At 38.9% G+C, this 21,794-nt stretch overlaps 1 protein-coding gene across 4 annotated transcripts in view; it reads left to right on the top strand.

The window, feature by feature from the left end:
* NECTIN3 (nectin cell adhesion molecule 3) overlaps positions 1 to 21,794 on the top strand; it is a 300,981-nt gene that overhangs the window by 244,183 nt on the left and 35,004 nt on the right. Inside the window, exon 10 of one of the 4 annotated variants that reach the window (XM_077884651.1) lies at positions 20,761 to 21,013. The exons of 2 other annotated variants lie outside the window; for them this stretch is intronic. In XM_077884651.1, coding sequence (XP_077740777.1) covers positions 20,761 to 21,013 — 253 coding nt within the window. Of the gene's footprint in view, positions 1 to 20,760; positions 21,014 to 21,794 lie in introns of those variants that run through there. One more of the 4 variants, XM_077884656.1, reaches the window with a different exon arrangement.

The raw sequence follows: 21,794 nt of genomic DNA, 5'->3' as shown, positions 1-21,794 counted from the left end.
CTGAGAGGGGCCTGACAGCTTTGCAGGAGAAAATGGGAATCTGGACTCCCTCCCTGAGCAGTGCTGAGTTTCTCGGAACTCACTATGGAACGAACAGAGAGTCCCATGAGCCATCAAGGGCAGATACAAAATAGTTCTTCTCTCACACATTCCTGGGTTAGAAGCTCAAAAGCAGGATTCATCACCGCCTGGAAGCTACCAGTATAAGAGAAACCAGGAAGGCGAGAGACCCCAGAGAGCTTGATTTCCGGAATGAAGGATGACCAGACCTGTGTAAGAAAGGCAGCGAGTTCAATCAGGAAGTGCAAGATGGAAGTGCATTACTGACTGCCCTTAAGGCATTAGCTCAAATGGAATACAAGAGTCTTGATTTCCAGTCTGTGAAGAGAAGGAGGGGAGGAAGGAAGGGAGGAGAGAAAATAAATAAAATGAAAATACATAACAAACTCAAACTGGGCAGAAAAGGGTTAGCATTAGCAGGCTTGAGGCTGTTATCCTATCAAAGGCCAGCTTAAGAGTTTGCCCCTGGCAGGAGTCTGGGAATTTGGAATTTTGGAAGCTTCTCATAACTTCCTGCTAAGGAAACCTCACTATGCCTAAACACTTTGTGAAAATGATGCAGTTTATGTTGAATGCCTGTGCACTTTCTAGAAGTCTGGATTTGGGTCCATGCTTAGTAGAAGGAGCCTATGTGACTTTGGGCTCTGAGTCTCTCGTGGGCTTCCTGAGAGATTGCATTTCAGTGTGTTGTCACAGTTAGTTGGGAGAGCAATTGTTTAGCACCACGCTGGGAGAGGATTTTTAGAAGCTTGAGCCTTTTCTCTGGACTTGACCCCACGCACCTTTTTCCTGATTTCGTTTTGTATCCTCTTGTTGTAGTAAATCATAGCTCCAAGTACAACTGTATGTTGAGTCCTCCTAGCAAATCATTGAACTTGGCACTGGTCTTTGGGGACCCATGTCACATTGCCTTTCTGCCATCATTTGATTCCTTCAATTTTAAAAACTACATGTTGACTTTATAAACGACCCCGGAGAAATTTTGACTCATCTTTTCTGTACCAACTGATTTCAAGTTTGTTTTAAAAATGAGGTCAAAATGCATAGTCTTTTGAAATGTTTGGAAGGGGGACACCTCGGTGGCTCAGCGGTTGAGCGTCTGCCTTGGGCTCAGGTCATGATCCAGGGGTCCTGGGCTCGAGTCCCACATCAGGTTCCCCAGAGGGAGCCTGCTTCTCCCTCTGCCTATGTCTCTGCCTCTCTCTCTGTGTCTCTTATGAATAAATAAATACAATCTTTAAAGAAAAAAAAAGAAAAAAATGCTTGGAAGGTGAGACTGAATGTTAATGTTCTTTAGATTATATACAACTCATTGATTCACAATCAAATGTTATTGCGATCCAAAGGAGAAGCAGGTCAGAGCAGTCAGAAATTTGATTGTGAGGTTTGGCTCCACTATCTAATTCCTCTGTGACTTTATACAGGTTAACTCTTCTGAGCTTAAGTTTTCTTTCTTTCTTTCTTTCTTTCTTTCTTTCTTTCTTTCTTTCTTTCTTTCTTTCTTTCTTTCTTTCTTTCTTTCTTTCTTTGAAAAAGGAATGGTACTACCTGCTTATTTTGGAGAGTTAACTTGAAATAGTTTATGTAAAACACTTTGCATAGTGCCTGGTACATTCTAAGTGCTTATTCAGTGGTGTAAGAATATGTAGTTAATGAACGTGCAGCAGGAACAACTCAAAGATGCTGTCAAGTTCACTTCTGGACAATCTGAGAAGCAGATGCCAATAGCTGACTGGACATAGGAGGCTGTCATCACACCTAGACTAGCTCGGAGAGGTGTCATTTTAAGACCATTCTAGCCTACCTGGGGGTGAGCCTACACCTCAAAGACCTCTAACCCAGGGCTCCTTGCACCCACTCTCAGCCTCTCCTGCATGATCTCTGTCTCTTGCAGTTACTTTCAGGGGAAAGGGGGACTTTTAAGTTTTCCCTAAATCCTTTCCCAGAGCTTCAGTAGTGCCATGACCTAGAAAGTGTAGAGTGATCACATGGTCCTCCCTCTGTTTGTTTCACCCCACATGACCTTGGGAAAGGCACTTCTCTGAACTTCAGTATGCCTCAATGTAAAATAGGTGAATTAAAAATATCAACTCTCTGTCACCTCATTTGACACTTGTTGAGAAAGAAAACTTCAGAAAATGTTGGTGAAATAAAAGTGCTTTGGAAATGGTAAAATGCTAGACAGAGGACCACTCAGGGCCTGCTCTGGTTTTTTTCTAGGGTGGTCATAAAAACCATTATCCATGGTTGTTCGGGTATTTGGCAGAAGAAAGTGACAGGAGCCTGGGACTTACTGCTAAAAGAGATATCATGCTATGACATTAGTCTGAAAAATATAAATTGAATCCTGGTTACTTAGATGCCTAGAGTCTGACAAAAATTAGATCCTCCTCTAGCTTGAGCTGGAGTAATAGATAAGGAAACCATTGCTTTGGTATTTAATTGTAATAACTGGTATCATTCCTTTTTTTTTTTGGTACAATGAAGCGGCACAATTATTTGGGATTGATTTATCGCTTTGTTGTGAAAACTTGTTTTTCATTGATTTTTTTCTCCCTTCAGTGCTCTTCTTCACTAATTGATTGATTTGATTGTTAGAGCTTTGACTCCATCTCTGAAGATGGATTGGAATAATTATTGCAGCCTGCTGGTTAATCATTCTACCACACAATTACTGCTGCTATTGTGCTCTGCACCAGCACTTTATTAGCTGTGGTAATTGTAGTCAAGTTTAATAATTTAATAACACACTAGGAGATGACAACTTGGTCGTTATGCAGAGGCACCTCTGTGGAACCTACAAGCTCCTGGACAAGTGAAAGGTCCAGTCCCATTTCTCCTGTTTGGTGACCTTTTAAGAGGCACCTGAATTTTCCTTCTTCCAGATAGCTATGGCCCAAACTGCCCATTCTGGAGAGGTGGAATGGGGGGTCCATGGCTCAGGGGACACCAATTGTTTGCGAGCCTGAGCTGACATAACTGTTACACCTTCCTGAAGTGCTGCTGTCCCCAAGTCCTGGAATTACGTGGCTGCTACACAGGAAGAACATAATACTGTTCTTTGTTCACTGTAGCTCATGATACTTTTTGATAAGCCTGTAAAGCTCCTTCCTCATGGTTCTTTTTTTCTCTGAAATCAGAAGCAGCAGTGCAGGACAATCTGCAGAATTAAATATAACCATTTAACATTGTAGGGATGAAACAGTCTTTTTCCTCGCCTCACCTTGTTGCACTGAGCTGGGCAAGCTCTCCTTAGCACCCCTGCAAGCCTGCCCAGAACGAGGTGGACGAGGTAAGTCCACCTCCCTGGGAGGAGAGACCATAACAAATGCCAGATGCTGCTCTGGGTTGATCGAACTATTTCAAAACTCAAGATGGGCTCCATGTCCTACTTCAGCTGCCCATGAACCACGTACTAAATTATTCACTTAGTGTTTTCCTTCCCACATAATGAAGACAGCTACACTTGTTTGTGAAGATATCTGGGATTCTCATAAAAGAGTATTGTTTAGTATTAAGTTGTATTAATAATCAGCTATATCAGTGTTGCCTAGATTGGAAGCAAAACACTTTGGAAGCTAATTCTGATTTCCTACTTTGTTTTCTACTTTAATCACAATTTTGGCATCTGCTAAATCAGTTGGGAACAAAACCGTCTTTTGAAAGCATTTGCTATAATTCTTTCCCTTCTATTTCCCTTTTCCTATCTCCATCTCTCTCTCTCTCTCTCTCTCTCCCCCCCACCTCTACACACCACTGATTTTGCTACTTTTATTTCTATTATCTCTCATGTTAATATTCTGGATTTTGGAGCTTCTGATTTGGACAAATGACAATCTACACACCATGGAGAGATAAGCTGTCTGGATTTGATTTGACATTCATAACTATATGGTTTCTGTCCTCATTTTGGTTTTTTTTTTTTGACATTGAAATATAAGAAAAATATTGGAACAAAAGAACCTTTATATAAAATCCTCTCTAATGACTCATGCTTAGAAGAAATTAATTTTGCAGACTATTTTGCAATGACAATTTCTTTTATTGATTTTTGTTAAGCTTAAGAATTCTTTTCTAGTCCAACTACACCTGTTTCAAGGAAACATGTTGGCTGATGAACAAATTGTTAAATTTTCAAACAAATGCCATACGCAGAAACCTGGCAGTAATCCCTAATGTGACAGCAAGCCTTTCTGTTTCAGTAGAGCATGTTGACAAATTAAGGGGAGACACCTAGGTCTGAAGAAATCTAATTTTTACCATTCAGGTACAGATAGAGCGTGCTGTGATTTTGTAGGGTGGGAGAGAGGATGCAACCTTGTTTGACTATTAGAGAATCAATAACAACAGCGACTTCTATAAGGGAGCTATCATCTCCTTACCTTCCTGCACTCTAGCGATCTTCAGAAAATATATCTCATTCAACTTGTTTCCAGGAAAGCGTCACAGATTCTTTCTCTTCTAAGTTAAGTGAGAAAAAGTTAGGATCCTGGGACGCCTGGGTGGCTAAGGAGTGTCTGCCTTTGCTCAGGGTGAGATCCCAGGTCTGGGAATTGAGTCCCGCATCAGGCTCCCTGTCTCTGCCTCTCTCTGTCTCTCATGAATAAATAAATAAAACCTTGGGGGGAAAAAAAGCAGCTAGGATCCTGTAGTCCTTTTTTTTCATCTTTTTGTATAACTTTGGTAGAAACTTAAGACATAAGCGTTTTTTAATCTATTGCAATAGAATTTAAGTACAATGCATTTTGCAGAGATACCATATACTTTGGTGGGACATTTAGTTTGCATAGAATTCTCCATAGCACTCCATCAATTTTATCAATTCCAATAATAATAACAGTGTTATGGTAGGCTGGATACTGGTTCCTCAAATTATCCAGGTCCCAATCCCTGGAATTGTGAATGTTACCTTAGAGGGCAAGAGACAATTTGAAAGATGTGATTAAATTAGGGGTGTTGCAGTTGGGAGATTATGTTGCATACACCAGGTGGACCCTTTATGTACTCACAAATATCCTTATAAGGAATAGGCGGAGGGAGATTTGACACAGTAGAGGAGGCCATCCGAAGGAAGCGGAGAAGCAGAAGCAGAGAGGGTTGCCACACCTCAGGTTTTGAAGATGGAGGATGGAGCAATGAATTTAAAAGCACAGCCAGTCAATAGAAAGTAGAAAAGATAAGGAAATGGATTCTCCACTAGAGCAAACAGAGAATGCGTGACCCTATTAACACCTTGAGTTCAGCCCAGTGAAACCCATTTTGGACTATTGGCATCCAGAACTATATGAGGATAAGTCTGTGTTGTTTTTAGCCACCGAGTTTATGGTAATTTGTTATGGCAGTCATAGGAAACTAACACAGGTGGTATCATGTGTTGACCCTTTGCTGTTTTACTTACTGGTCAAGAACTGTCCTAAATATTCTGCATGAGTTTTTATAATTTTATACCCACAAATCAATGTAAGGTATGTACTAAAATTATTCTCATTTTACAGATGAGAAAACTCAGGCTCAGAGAAGAGCTGGGATTAACCCCATATCTGCCTGGCCCCAAAACTGCTTCTCTGAACCTGTATTCCAGGGGGAAACCACTGCTGATCCCAGAGGTAGCTGTCCATTAGAATCTTGTCATGCTAGGGACAAAGCTCCCGACGTCTAAGAGAACAGATCAAAATGGTCCTCCGTTCCTCCTTCAAACATGTTCTGAGTGCAGAAAGATGACATAAAGTCCCTGTCATCTTGCAACTGACAGTTTTGTGGGAAAAACAGACAAGCAGACTCAAAGTTGAGTCTTTCATAAGGATAATTTTAGACATGTGCTTACGGTGGTAATGCTACTAGTATTAAGCTGGGATGGGTAACAGAAAGGTCTTCAGGAGGCAGTGACATTGAGTCGGGCCCTGGAGGGGGTATAGGAATTGTGTAGGTAGGGGAAGAAGATCTTCAAGGGCTTTCAGGTAGAGAGAATAGCACACTCTTAGGCCCTGGGGTAATGGAAACCATGGAGCCTTAAGCAAACTGGGAGTCACTTGTTATGGTAGTAAGTACTGTGTTTGGTGAGAATAGAAGGTACAGTAGGTAGGGTGGTAATGTGAGAAAAAGCTAGAAAGGAGGTCAGGGGCCAGAGGTCACAGAGACCTTTGAAAGTTTCCCTGCCCACTATCTCATTTTTCTCATATCACTCTTTCTTCTTAACTCATTCCAGTCTGTGCTCTCCTTCCATTAGGTCATCTCATCATCTCGTCCACTGATGACCTCCATGCCACTACATCCAAGGGATGTTTTCCAGATCTCATCCTATTTGACCTCTAGAAGAGTGTGACCCGAAGACCACTCTCCCTCTCAAAATGTTCTCTTCCTTCTCACATCTGTGATACCATGTGATGCCTCTGACTGCTGCTTCTCAGCCTTACTCATGAGCCCATACTCCTCCACTCAACCCTTAAATGTTGAACATCCCTCCCCAAGGCTCGGGCTGAGGTTCCTCTTCTTTCCTCACTTTACTCTGTTATTCTCCAGACTAGATCAGGCTCTTCTGCTATCTTCTGTCACAATACTGAATTTCTTTCATCATAACACCCAGTTTGTATTTTTGTACAAAATCTGTGATAATTAATGTCTCCATCCTACATCTCTCAGGAGAGACTGGAAGCCCAGGAAAGTGATTAGTACTTGACTTTACTCACCATCTCGTATGATGATGTTTGGCTTCATGTACACACTCACCAAATATTGGTTAAACAGATGAATGAATGGACTTGTATCCTAGTCAAAAAGAACCACTGAGGCCTCTCAACTAGGTCAGATTTGCATTTGAGGTAAAACACTGGCTGTGATGTACAGAATAGATAAAAGATAAGACAGATTGGAGGCAGTTAGAAAGTATTGTGATAACCTAAGTAAGAAATACTGAGAAAGCCACTGTAGTGGCGAGAGAGGAAACATATTGGAGAACTAATTATGAATTAGAATTTGTAGAGCTTGGTGACCAACTGACTATGAGAATGAAGGGGAAAGGGAAGACAAGAATGGTACCTAGGTCAGTGGCTTAGTGACTGATTATATGGTTATACAATTTGGTGAGGTAGACACTGTATGAGGAAAGGAGTTCTTTGTAGAATAAATGTAATGAATTTAGATTTAGGAATATTAAATTTGAAATGCCTGTCCCCGGGATTTGGGGATGTGAGTCTGGCACTCAGAAGAGGAGATACGAATTAAAAAGAAATGTGGATTTGTATTTGCTTTCCCTTCCCACTGACTTTTTTCTTTTGTTGTCCCAAAGCAGATATCAAATAGTTGAAATGAAATGAATGGTTGATTGATTTCCTGCTTCCTTTCAAAAAGGAATTGAGGCAGCAGTACAGGGCATAGTTAAATACCCTCTGCTGGGAGAGAAATTTGCATCCTAATTCTGTTAGAAAACTAGCATGGCCCTACTTTTCACCATGAAGATACATGCATATAAGAAGTTCAGCCTCGGAGATTCCTGGGTGGCTTAGCAGTTTAGTGCCTGCCTGCGGTCCTGGAGACCTGGGATTGAGTCTCACATCAGGCTCCCTGCATGGAGCCTGCTTCTCCCTCTGCCTGTGTCTCTGCTTCTCTCTCTCTCTGTGTCTCTCATGAATAAATAAATAAATAAAATCTTAAAAAAAAAAAGTTCAGCCTCGAGCAGGTTTGTTGAAACCTGTCTGGAAGAGGTTTATTCAACACACTTTATCTGAGTATTTTCTAAAAATGGTATTTAAAAAAAAGCTATTATTCATAACATGAGTTTTGCGGTTTTAGCATTTAGCTTTTATTGGGGGAAGTAGGGGGTCCTCCGATGTGGGCAGCAAGAAAATGAGCTAAAAAAAGAGAGGAGCAAGTCCATCTTATGCTAATTAACTCTCCATATTCTGCTGAAATTCACAAACAAGACTCATTGGGTCTAGGTACATTTATAGGAAGCTACCATTGTATAATCTTGATAAGTAGAATTGAAAATGAATTTAAATAGAAAGCTTCAAATCTATCCATCCACAAATCCTGGCCAAAACTCTTCAAAGCAGGATGGTTTCAATTGGTCATATGTCTGCATGCTGACTTTTCTTTTGTCTTCCTACCCATCTATGCAGTTAAGCCAACTGGATTAGATCTGTAAATGTCGAGATCTTGGTCCCTATTTTAGTCCCCTCTGAATAAATGTCAATATAAAGATTTTTTTTACCTATCTAGTATTATAAGCTATAATGACATGGGATGCCAAGGATTTTAATTATAGAATAGGTAAACATTAGAGGTAAGATTGATCTATCAGGATGAAGGGAGAGGTGGAAAGTATGCTCCTCCATTCTTTTTTAGATTCTCCTCTACCCCCTCTGCACTTTAGCCATAGAGATAAGGGTAATTATGATGATGGGCTAGAAAATGAGATGGGATTTCTGAGAGAAGACTGAAGTTATTTTAACTTTTGGAGTTCATTAAATGTTGTTCAAGGCCCTCTCAGTTTAACTTCGATTGGATCTTTTTTTTTTTTTTTTTTTAATTTACTCTCCCAGCATGGCAAATACGATGTTGCCAATTAAAACTCCTAATATCCTGTGGCCCAGTAGTCCTTCTTCTAATGTATGATACTCCGGGATACCATGAAGTATAGCAGCAGGGGACACGACACATCGTTGTCTCTGAAGCAGTCATGCCCTTCGAAGGACAGTTTGGGTGAATTTAAAAGCCCTTAGGCATGCCTAGGAATCCTTCACCATTATAGCATCTGATAAAAATATATTTGTGGACTGAAATATAAAAGCTATCTTCAGATGTCTTGGGAAATCACCAGTTTGAAATAAAGGAACTGACACTGGTCCCTTTAAAACTACCCATGGGTTGGATGGAAAGAGTGAAGTTGCTTCTCATTGATGGTACTTTGTGACCTCTCCTGCCATGGTGGTGTTCACCGTTATATTCTTTCACCCCTAAAATATTTGAGATTCAAAATTATCAGTAGTTCCATGAGCATTGCAATTGGCTGATTTCCTATATTCCTACTTTGCAAAAGCTTAGGAACTATTGTTGGCTATTGCTTCCCTACATGTACCCTAAGCTGTAGCCAGAGAGAAATAGTGACAGTTCCTTGAATATGTTTTCCTCACATCGTTCTCTATGTCTTTTTGTTCAGTTTAGGGAAATTCTTGTCTAAAAGTATATATATATATATATATATATATATATATATATATATATATCAGTACTTCAAGAATAGCCAATAGAAAGGTATTTAATAAACTCCTATTTATTTTCTATACAATGCACCATTAAGTGAAGAAAATAAAATAAGAAAAAAAATTTCAAAAAGTAGGCACTATGTATACTAGTTTCTCAGCCCCTTACTGTTGAGGCTTCTTTTGCTTCAATAATCTGAATAGTAAAGACCTTTCCTATATTAAAAGTAAAAAGATCTCCCATGATCCAGCCCTTTGGAACTGCCTGCTTATAATAGGCCCGAGATGGATGACCTCCTTTTATACTCAAAATGGTTAACAGTGATAATATTGAATTATAGTTTTTTCTTTCCCACTTGGGGCATATAGAAGTGGGCTATCTAGTCCTTGGCAGAAATACTACAGAGTAGCAATCATGAAAAAATCTTTACAATATTCAAAATAAAAACTACAGGGCATCTCCTATTTTGCTGTCTCATACCGTAACTATCTTGAGAACAGAATAGCCCAACTTCTCCTAGTTTTTCTATTTCCCAGGTGTTATGGGTTGAATTGCATCCTCACAAAAGGTATATTGAAGTTCTAACTCCCAGCACCTGCGTATGTGACCTTATTTGGACATAGGGTCTTTGCAGATGTAATCAAGTTAAGATGAAGTAATTAGAGTGAACACCAAGACAATATGACTAGTGTCGTTATAAGAAGAGGGAAATGCCATGTGAAGACAGACACACATAGAGGGGATGCCACTGATGACAGAGGGAAATGTTAGAGTGCTATAACATTAGGCTAAGGAACACAAGCAATCAATGGCTACCCCCTAGAAACCAGAGAGGGGCAAGGAAGTGTCTCAGGAGGGAGCACAGTCCTGTTGATGTTTTGATTTTGGACTTCTATCTGCCAGATGGCTAGAAAATAAATGTCTGTTTTTATAAGCCACTCAGTTTGTGGCACTATGTTATGGCAGCCCTAGGAAACTGATGTACCATGTGAAGGAGAGATTATCACTTGACAAATAGCTAAGAAGCCACAATACAGGATACTACAGGGATCGCTTAAACATTCTGCCCTCCAACTCATCCTAATTCTTGGGGGAACAATGGGTGTAATACCCCTTAAGGAATCATAAAATCTTGTATTAGACCATTGTCCATGAAAGAAGGGGGCTGGCATTTATCTGACCTGGAATAGCCTGAGATTGATAAAATGATGATATTCAATGTGACATATACAGGTGTCCATAGCTTCTAGGCAAAGATGCTTTTACTCTAAGAATTTTTTTTTTTTTTTACTCTAAGAATTTGGAACCTACCATCCAAAGGTGTAATGGGTTTCTAATTTATATACTATATTACCTTTATTGATGAATTTGCTTAATTTCTGAAGATAAGTCATTTTCATCTTATGTTAGTTTTTTTTCGGTAGTATAAGACTGCTTCCTTTCAGTGTGATCTATATCAAGGTAGCTACTCCCAATCCATCTCAGCTCATTTGATCTAAAGATGATAATCCTGGCCTTCATGAGTTTTAAACCAAATATTCCTGAATGGAATATTTTCTTTCACCCTTGGCTTGGAGTCCAGAGTCTTCATGTGAATATGAACAGTAACGTTAGTAGATTTAAGTTAAACTGACACTTGTAATTTATCAAGCAACATTAGATTTGTCTAAGCTTTTTATCAAATGTCAGAGAACATTTTTAAGAACTTGTAATAAATAAAACACCAAAGTTGTTGAAAAAAAGAATATCCTTGATGTAGTGGTAGCTAGAAATGGGACAGTTACTAGTGTAATACAATTGATTATAGAACACAAGTGAACTGACACTTCTGACATTGCATTGAATAACTTCCGGTCTCAATTCTTAACACAATTTAGACTCTGCAAATAAAATTATACCATGAAGTTGAACACAAAATGTTTTCTATTTATAATTTTGTTTACTTCATCATTTTATTTTTAAAACCACTTTATTGAGATATGATGGACATGTTAAGAACTGTACATATTTAATGTATATAATGATTGGACATAAATATACATCCATGAAACCATCACCTATATCAAGGCCATAGACATATCCATCATCTTGCAAAATTTACTCCTGCCCCTTAATACTAATAAATTAATCTTTTGGTGGTAAGAAGACCTAACATAATATCTGCTATTTTAGAAAATTTTAAATATACAGTGCAGTAGTATTAACTATAGACACTATGCTGTATAGCAATATGTCACCAGAATTTACTTTGCATAATGAAAACTTTGTGCCCTGTGACTATCACTTCCTCATTTACCACCTCCCTCCAATCCTTGGCAGTCACTGTTCTTCTGTCTGCTTTTATGAGTTTGACTATTTTAGGTTCCACACGCAAGTGAGATTAACAGTATTTGTCTTTTTGTGTTTGGCTTATTTCACTTAACATAATGTACTCGTCCATCCATGTTGTTGCAAACGGCAGGCTTTCTTTCATAATTCTATTTTTAATTTTTTGAGGATCCTCCAGACTGTTTTCCATAGTGATTGTATCACTTTTCATTCCCAGCAACAGTATACTTGGGTTCCCTTTTCTTCACAAATCTGCCAACACTTCCTATCTATTTTTTTTTTAAATAATAGTCATCCTAACAGGTGCAAAGTAAGATCTCATTGTGGTTTTGATTTGTATTTCCCTGATGATAAGTCATGTGTGAGCATCTTTTGGCCATTTGCATTATTAATTATTTGGAGAAATGTCTATTCACTTTCTTTGCCTGCTTTTTAATCAGGTTATTTTTATTTTTATAGTTGTAGGAGTTCTTTATATGTTTTGGATATTAACCCTTTATCATATATAGGGTTTGCAAATATTTTCTCCCATTCCATAGATTGCCTTTTTTATTTTTTGGATTGTTTCTGTTGCTTTGCAGAAACTTTTTAGTTTAATGTAATTCCACTTACTTCTTTTTATTTTTTTTGGTCTGTGTTTTTGGTGCCAGATGCAAGAAATCACTGCCAAGACCAATGACATGAGCTTTTCTTCTATGTATTTTTCTAGGAATTTTACAGTTTCAGGTCATATGTTTAAGTTGATACTTGTGTATAAGGGTCCAATTCCATTCTTTTGCATATGCATATTTGTTTCTCACAATGATGCTTATTGAAGAGAATACTCTTGGGATGCCTGGGTGGCTCAGCAGTTGAGTGTCTGTTTTCAGCTCAGGACATGATCTTGGGGTCCGGGATTTAGTCCCACATTGGACTCCTTGCCAGGAGCCTGTTTCTCCCTTTGCCTATCTCTCTGCCTCTCTCTTTTTGTCTCTCATGAATAAATAAATAAAATCTTTTAAAAAAGGAATGCTCTTTTTCCATTTTGTATTCTTGGCACCCTTATTGAAGATGAGTTGATATATATGCATGGGCTTATGTCTGGGCTCATTTTTCTGTTTCAATGGTTTGTGTATCCTGTTTTTATGCCAGGCTCTGACCTGGTGCTGAGGTGGGCCTAATGCCTGGGTCCTGTTTTTCCATTTTGTTCTATTTGAATGCACAAATATAATCTGTCACTTATTTCCTCTCTAGTAGTAATTCTTCCTATATAGAGTTGGAAATTATATGTCATAACTCATTAAGATACATTCTACTTTCCTGAGCAAACTTTAAAATTTCAGCAATAATTTCTACTCAATCCTCAACTAGCTTTTTGAGCAGTTGCCACACAGTGTTTTCTACAATGGCTCAGTCTTGTGCACTTTGTGCCCTGGCTTCAGAAATATAATTAAATATATTATGGTCTCAGAGCACTTTGCTCTAACCACCCAAAAGTCAGGATTTAAGCAGAAACTTATGCCATCCATCTTTTCCCTTTATATTTTCAAAGTCCTTCTGCTAAAAAGGCTCAAAGAGCCATATCCTAATCCATGGAGTCCTCCAATTTTATTAGATTTATTGTTCAAACTTGAAGCATGAGAAAGAGTTACTTTGAGACCTGTATTACCCAGGGTGACAGTGAAATGAAAAGACTGCCCAAATACTATTTAAAGATTTATTTTATACTCTCTTTTGCTAGAGGTGCTCCGTTATAATTTGTCTATACAATACAATCTGTATATAATGTGGACAAATTATATCTATACAATTTTTTAGGATGGCTTAGGAGAGGTACATACAAACTATTTTTAGCATTTATTGATCATATTCTCTGATTAATAGGACGGTTTGATCTTTTCTGTAGTTGGATGTGCTCTCACGTGGCCTAGCCTCTTTTCATAGATATTCTGCAAGTGTATAATTTCGTAAATTTTACAAGTCAGAGCCCCCTGGATGATCTCCATACACACTATACTATGGCATGGGAGATGTGTACCTATTCCAAGAAACTCTGGATCAAATTTCTCTTTTTAGGCTAGAATGCTCCATTAATACCATACATCTAATTATTTAACCAATTTTTGGTAGGTTGGAATAACTTAACTAAGCCCTATCAAGATATCTATGAACTTTTCACAAAAATATGCATTTCAGAGAACTGGAACTAACAGAATGTGTAATACTTAAGTTTCTATGATAATTGTTTATTTCAAAATGAAAATTGTGATTTAATGTTTTATTAGAGGATTGAGAATGAGAGATCTAACTATTCCTTCTATCTAAAATGGACTTAATGTATATGTTATTACTGCCAATCGTACCTGCCTTAGAGAAGTTATACCAAGGGCCAATATACTTTCTCTTTTGAAACACATATCTGGTTTTGAGAAAGGTTTGGAGAGCCACATCTGCTCCAATATATAAATGAAGGAGTTGTATACTGAGTAGAAGGCTGGAATCAAAGTGCTAATATCTGAATGTAGAGTAATTTTTTTTAATGTTAAGACAAAAAGGGATAGAATAACACTGAACTAGTCTCTCATTCCCTTGATAACTTTAAATGTCTGCCTTAACAGCATTTAGAAAAAAGCCTATTTAAAAAAAAAGAAAGAAAGAAAAGAAAAAATCCTATTTAGAAACACAAAACAAAAAAAAAATTAAGTCTAACTCAGAGAGAGAATCCATTTCTAAACTGGCAAGTATTTACATACGTATACACAGTATCATTTCTCTTGGTATGCTCTTCCTCTTCCTCCCAGAGCCAGCAGCATCCACATGGTTAATGCTTTTAAGACTCCAGTCAAACATGACCCTACCGTGAGGCATTTTCCAAAGTTAAAATGTTTTTCCAGCAGGGTTCTCATTGAATCCTGCATGCATCATTCCAGTAACCTTTTGCACTGTTTTTTATTATGGTGCCTACACATGCCTTGAGAGTTGTGTGGTAAATGAAGGAGTCCAGCTTATCAAGTACCCTTCAAAGGCCATGTGATTGGACAGGTGGTGGTGGGGCGGGTACCTAACTTTAGAATCACTTAACATTGTCACATGATAAATCAAATTATAGAATACTTCAGAGCTCCAATTGTAAAGACAGTATCGCTTTCAGCAAAAGTGGGAATCAGCAGGACAGACTCTACCAAAGACTTTGTAGGAGCAGAATAAGAAAAGAGAAATCCCTTCATAAGCACGAAAAATATTATTTGTGGGATGATTATGATTATTTTTTCCATTCATCTACATGACATGGTGTCTTAGCCGCATGTTTTCCAATGGGCCTTGACGCCGGCTTCTCCGTGCTTCCTCTGTAATGTGGTCTCCCCCTAGGTCAAATTATCTGCTGCAGGGAGGCTCTCAGGCTCTTTATGGCAGCATTTGCATATTTTTTTCATTTCCATAGAAACATCTCCACTGACTCAGAACCGCCTCTGTCCTCTTAAGACAGAGATATTTATCTTTCAAACAGTGAGCTATGTGTGGCATAAGACGGACGGGGCTGCTTCCCTGCAGGCCTCACCTTATAAGACAGACTCTCCTTTTTGGAGGAATTGATGATGGTCTACCTTTAGGTTATTTATTTATATTTTGCTCTATGAGCACTTTTCCAGTAATGAGTTTAAACATAGGCAACATAAACCCATCTGGAAATAAAATTATGCACTAGCTTCACGACAAAAGATAATTACATTATAATCAAGCTGTCATTTTTGGAGATAGTAGAAGATGAAGCGTGCTATAAACTGACATGTAAAGTGTATGGATCGTTCTTTCAAATATTCTCCATGGTGGCTGGGACCACAGAGATTCCTCGTGCGTGATATCAGACTTTGTAACTGGAATTTTCGGGGAGTGGCCAAACATTTAGTTTCTGAGAGTAATGGCTACTAACACTCAGAAAACTAAAGGCTAGGATCAGAGTTTCTGTGCTCCAGCTTCGACCTCAGCTTGGCTGCACTATAACCACTTGGGTTGTGTCCAGTTCCAAAGCCTGAGTCTTCATTTTATCGTTTTGTGAAACTTGTCTTTATTCTTTGGTTGTTCTTTTATTTAGGTTAATAGGAGCTTGACACTGGGATCTTCCTAACATGTTTAAGCAGAATGTGGAGAGTTGGCTGACATGGAAGAAACTGATATTTTTAGGAAAAAGAAAAGAGTGTCATTGAAGTTACTTCTCACCACTCTGAGCTCAGTTGTCTCTTGTAACAGTGACATAGGTCACTGGTTTTTCATGGATGGGAGAACGTTTCTTCTTCCTTGAGCTCAAGATAGCCACTCTGATAAAAGGATGCAGACTACCTCCAGCCATATATTTGTTAAGGCCATTGGGAAAGGGCTAATAGCATAACTGAGATAGGAATCAACAGAACACTTGCCAAAAAGGCACATCTAGTACTTGTCCTCTGTCACTGCTTCTGCCACAGTGGCAAGCCCATCATCTCAGTGCATATATACTACCCAAAGTGTCCCAGGTAAGTAGGCTTCTAGACACCATCATTTCCTAAAGGAAAAGGGGAATGCCTATAGTAGGACAGCATTGCTGCTATAAACCTCCTGAGACTCTAAGCCCTTGGTGGCTGCCAACTAAATAGTCGCTGAGTATAAGTCACTTCTTTGTGTTCCCCACCTTCTCTGGACCCGAAGCACCGATTTCTTCAGTCTTCAAGTTTCCCACCCCTAACTCGTACCCTTATTTCTTGGAGAATCCTGAAGAAGGCAAATAGTACCTTGCTGCTCCAAGTATAGTCTTCACATCATCAGTATCAGAATCATCTGGTAATTGGTTAGAAATGCAGAACACAGTGGCACCTGGGTGGCTCAGTTGGTTAAGGATCTGTCTTAGGCTCAGGTCATGATCCCAGGGTTCTGGAATTGAGCCCCACATAGGACTCCCCGCTCATGTGCTCGCACACTCTCTCTCTCAAATAAATAAATAAAATCTTAAAGAAATGCAGAACATGAACCCAGTTTCACATCTCCCCAGAATCAGAATCTACATTTTTACAACATTGCCAGGCAGTTTATACACATGTTAACATTTGAGGTGCATTATAGTTAGTAGGTTCAAATTACCAACTGGTATGATTCAGCTTTGCTCTTGCTACACCACACCCCCAATAGGCTGAGTCAGGTACACGTGGCATATGCCATTGTGTATTGGTTTAGTCTCCGCATGCTGGATTTCTTTTTAGGATTCAAACTTTCTCTTAGATCCAGAGTCTTATCCAGAAGCCCAGACTCTTTACCTAAGATATTCCCTGTTTAGCTCCAACTACCATCTCTGGTAGTAGGTATAGTAGTAGAAGGCTGGATCCTGGCTCTTGGTCCTTGATTTCAATAGCCAGGTGACCAGAAACATGAGTTCCACTACTGACTTCTCTTAGCTCCCACTGTCTGTTCTTCTGTTCCATGACCATCTCCAGATTGGACTGCTTTGTATATTGATGATGTCACTTCAAACTTAGACTGATTCCATAGTGTTCCTAGTAAAGAGAAGTACTAAGGAGGCCACAACTTCTGGTCCCTATGTTAATGGCCATGTCAGCCTCCTGCAAATATAATTCTTGTTTTCTTTATTTTTCCTAGTACTCAGTCATTTAGTTCCAGCAGTTCTCACAATTATGTTTAGTTGAATTTTGGCAGCTGGCAACCCAAAGGCAGTTCTCAAATGAGAGATGAGAAGACCTCAAGTCTGAAGCACAATTACCTACATGTATTTTCTTCTATCTTAGAAAGATGGCCTTCCAATCTTTTTTGTGCAAAATATTTGACTCTGTAGATCCTGGAAATGCAATCTGTAAGTAAGCAATCTATGGCTCCTCTGAGGATTAATGATAGGGTGATATATAAAACCTTAATAAAATGAGAGTGAAGAAGAATGGCTGTGAAGAGTATGCTTTGCCTTGTAGTTTCTTCATCATGAGATATAGACTGGGATCCATCAGAAAGTCAGGAGGAGGAAAGAAGGTAGGAAGGAAGAGAGACCCATCTTTCATTCCTCCAGAATGAAACTTCTCATTTAAAGTGAAATTTTATAAACATCACAGGGAAAGATCTGTGTGGGACACTTGATTCTATGTTTGCCAAAGATCACATATGGATCTATCCTAGACTCTGCTAAAAGAAGTTATACAACATATTAATGTTTTATGGATAACTTTCTTTAAGGTGGCTTTCCACATATTACCCTTGAGCATGATGTTTCAGAGATTTAAAATAGGCAGGAAGCTAGAGACAATTCAATTAGAAAATGGGCCAAGACATAAACATACATTTCACTGAAGAGGATATACAAATGGGAAACAAGTAAATAAAAAGGTGTTCAACATCATTAGTGATCAGGGAAATATAAATTAAAATAATGGGGGATCCCTGGGTGGCGCAGCGGTTTGGCGCCTGCCTTTGGCTCAGGGCGCCATCCTGGAGACCCGGGATCGAATCCCACGTCAGGCTCCCGGTGCATGGAGCCTGCTTCTCCCTCTGCCTGTGTCTCTGCCCCTCTCTCTCTCTCTCTCTGTATGACTGTCATAAATAAATAATAATAAAAAAACCCATTTAAAAATAAATAAATTAAAATAATGAAGAAATGTCACTACAATGTATCTATCAGAATGGCTAAAATTAAAAAAAAAAAAAAGGTAACAACACGGAATGCTGACCAAGATGTAGATGATGAGAATATAAAATGGTAGAGCCACTCTGGAAAATAGTTTGGAAATTTCTTAAAAACTAAACATATAATTCTCATATGACTCAAGATAAATGCCATTCTGGGCGTTTATCCCAGAATAAATGCCACTCTTGGCATTTCTCTCAGAGAAGTGAAAACTTCATGCTTAAAACCTGGCCCTAATGAGACCCAGTGCACTAGACCAGGAAAGGGGGCAAATCGGGTTTTTGGGCCTGCCCATCTCTAGCTCTTTTTCCACCTATTAAAGTTTTACTCATCTTTTAAAAACATAAAGTAAAATAAGGATGAAGGATGGAGAGGATTCTCTGCTCTCCACCAGAGAAGCTACCAGAATTAATGTTTCTATATTAGCACAGAATGGAAAGCAACAGTGCTGAGAAATAGGATTTTGATAACTGTTTGGTGTTTATCAATGTCTCTTTCTATTTTACTAATCTATATTGAGGTTCGGGTTATAATGAAAAATAAACTGAAATAATAAAAGAGATGGATGAATAAAGAAGATGTGGTATACATATATAGAATGGAATATTACTCAGCCATCATAAAGGATGGATACTTACCATTTGCATTGACATGGGTGGAACTGGAGGATATTATGCTGAGTGAAATAAGTCAATCAGAGAAAGACAATTATCATATGGTTTCACTCATGTGTGGAATATAGGAAACAGCACAGAGGATCATGGGGAAGGGAGGGAAAACTAAATGGGAAGTCATCAGAGAGGGAGAAAAATCATGAGAAGAGACACTTAACTATAGGAAACAAACTGAGGGTTGCTGGAAGGATGGTGGGGGGGATGAGGTAATTGGGTGATGGGCATTAAGGAGGGCACGTGATGTGATGAGCACTGAGCATTATACACAACTGATAAATTGTTGAACACTACATCTGAGACTAATGATGTACTATATGTTGGCTAATTGAATTTAAATTTAAAAAAAAAGAGAAAGAGAGAAAGAGGGAGGCAACACGGGTGAGGTAAGAATTTGAGATTTGAAAGCAAAGTCATTTAGACTGAAGAAAGTCCAAAGGAACACTCAATGCTTAAACACCCACCCTCCACACCCCTACCTGCAGAAATAAATTTTGTGCTAAGCCCATGCCTCAGATGATGGAACATCTCATTGATTTGTAGAAAAGATCGTGATAGCTGTATCAGTGCCCTTTCCAGATTTCTATTCTCTCTGACATCTTTCCCCTTTGGGAATACTATGAAATAATAATATCTAATGTTTACTATGCACTTACTGTATTTCAGACCTTGATTAGTAACACTTTATGTGTATTAAATCATTTGCACCCAAGTACAAGAGAGATTTCAGAACCTGTGGTCTTAACCACCGGTTTGTACAGATGGTCTAGATAGGCTACACTGGAATATATTACAAAATTTGGTTAGGACCATGGTTACAGGGGAGAAACAAGAGACAGTGTAGAGAGTATAATATACTAATAAACTGGATTCAGCTGCTTCCCTGGCTATGTGGAGCCAAAATCCAATAAAAACCGACTAGAGGAACTTTTCAAGTAACTCCATCTCTGGCTTATTCGAAGTAAGCCCCAGGGAAGCCACATCCACGTGGATGGGTTCAATGGTAGGCAAACTGGGACTAAAGATATAGAATAGTGGTTGGGACAAATGAATCAGATGTGGGTTCAGGTCCATGTCCATCACTGGCCACCAGTGAGATTCTTCTGCCTCTGTTTCCTCATTTGTCAAATGCAGCATCCATGTCATAAACCTGTGGTAAAGATTAAATTAGTTAATGATTAATTCTTGAAACATGAATGCGCTTCATAAATGTTAATAGTTAATATAAATGTTACTATGCAAAGCAGAAATATGCTCAGTTTATGTTTGAATTTGAATTTAGGTTGTTTTCAGTTGTAGACATAAATCCTAGCTCTACCACTTACTGACCATGTGAACAAGCCCCCCTCCCTCCCCCCCTGGACTTTAGCTTCCTCATCTTTTAAGTGGTGATATTACCTACTCCATAAAGTAAGAATAAAAAGAGATAGTATATATAAATTACCTGGCACACAAGTGAGCACTTAAATATTATAAAAAAAATCAAAGCATACAATAGCTAATATTCTTCATGTGTCAGCTCCAGATACTCAGCTAATTAGATAAGACACTTATCAGCATAATTGAATAAATTTTATTTTTGGACCTCATTAAACTAAAAGTCCCTTTCTATCTTATAAATTGAACTTTTGGAAGATGATCCATTTGAATTGCAATTAGATAGCAGTCGTCTAAATAATTAAACAATAGGGTATCTATGTATAGCAACTATTAGACAGTTTTTCTCTATCTATTTTAAAGACTTGTGGGTGCATGCTATGCAAATGGATTTTCAGGGATTTTTTTTATTAGCATAAATAGACTGAAATTTAAGTAACTCAAGCGGCACAGACAGTGTGAGTCATAGTATTTTCCTTTTTTTCTCAGATGCCTTGAGTTCTACGACAGCCATATCTCAGGAACCTGGTAACAATGGGACCCTTGTGAAGGATCCAGGAGATCTGCAAACATGTATTGCACAGAGTGTTTTTACCTCAGATACTCAGATGTGCCCTGAGGTACACCCTTTCCACCCAGAGTTTCATGGAGATGAGACATATCTCCCCATTCTGCATAAAACACGAACAGCAGGTGTATCGGTTGGGCTGGTAACCATTTCTTCCTTGACACCAGGCAAAAGGTACTTCAGCTTAATTGACTGATATTTCATAGTCAGTTATTTCTCACTGCAGAGTTAAAATCATGACTGTGACAGGATCAGAAATCAGAATCCAGTAACAGGTGACTCGTGATAAACCGAAGTATCGAATGGACTGGAACTATACCTTCTCTGCACTATTTAGTCCTATCACCTTCTCATACAAACTGCAAAGAAATATTTGCCTTATATGCTACGAATTTTTTTAGAGAAGAAATGTTTTTGCAATTTCTCTCTCCCCCTGCTTCCCTCTCCCCCTCCCCCAACTCCTCGATTCTGACCTGAAACCTCCACATGGGTGGCTTAATTCTGTGTCACACGTACAGAGCTCTGGGTCTTTGTCACCTCTCCTCCAGGTAGCTCACCTTCATTCCACTCTGGCAAATGCATGGGCAGCCATACCTCGAAGCTTCTCTTCAGGCCCAAGTTTGTCAACTTCAGTATCTTAGACTTGAAGCTTTGTCTTTTTGATGGACTTCTGTTTCCTTTCTTTTCTCCCTCCTATTCCTCCTTGACTTACCAGCCAATGGAGAGTGGGATAAAGGGCGTGGATCCTCCTGAATGCCAGCCCCATTCTTCTGTGATTGTGCACAAATTACCCAACCTCTCCACACCCCTGTTTTCTCCGCTGGGAAACTGTGATGATGTTACCCATGTCAGAATAAGTATACAATAAATAGCAACTTTCCCCTGCTTTTTTCCAGACCCTTCTTCCCTTCCCTTGCATCCTCCCCACAAAAGCTCAGAGCTCTCTGATGTTTCC

The sequence above is a fragment of the Canis aureus genome, chromosome 35 (assembly GCF_053574225.1).
Source record: "Canis aureus isolate CA01 chromosome 35, VMU_Caureus_v.1.0, whole genome shotgun sequence".
Lineage (NCBI taxonomy): Eukaryota > Metazoa > Chordata > Mammalia > Carnivora > Canidae > Canis > Canis aureus.
This window is presented reverse-complemented; position numbering and strand designations above follow the sequence as displayed.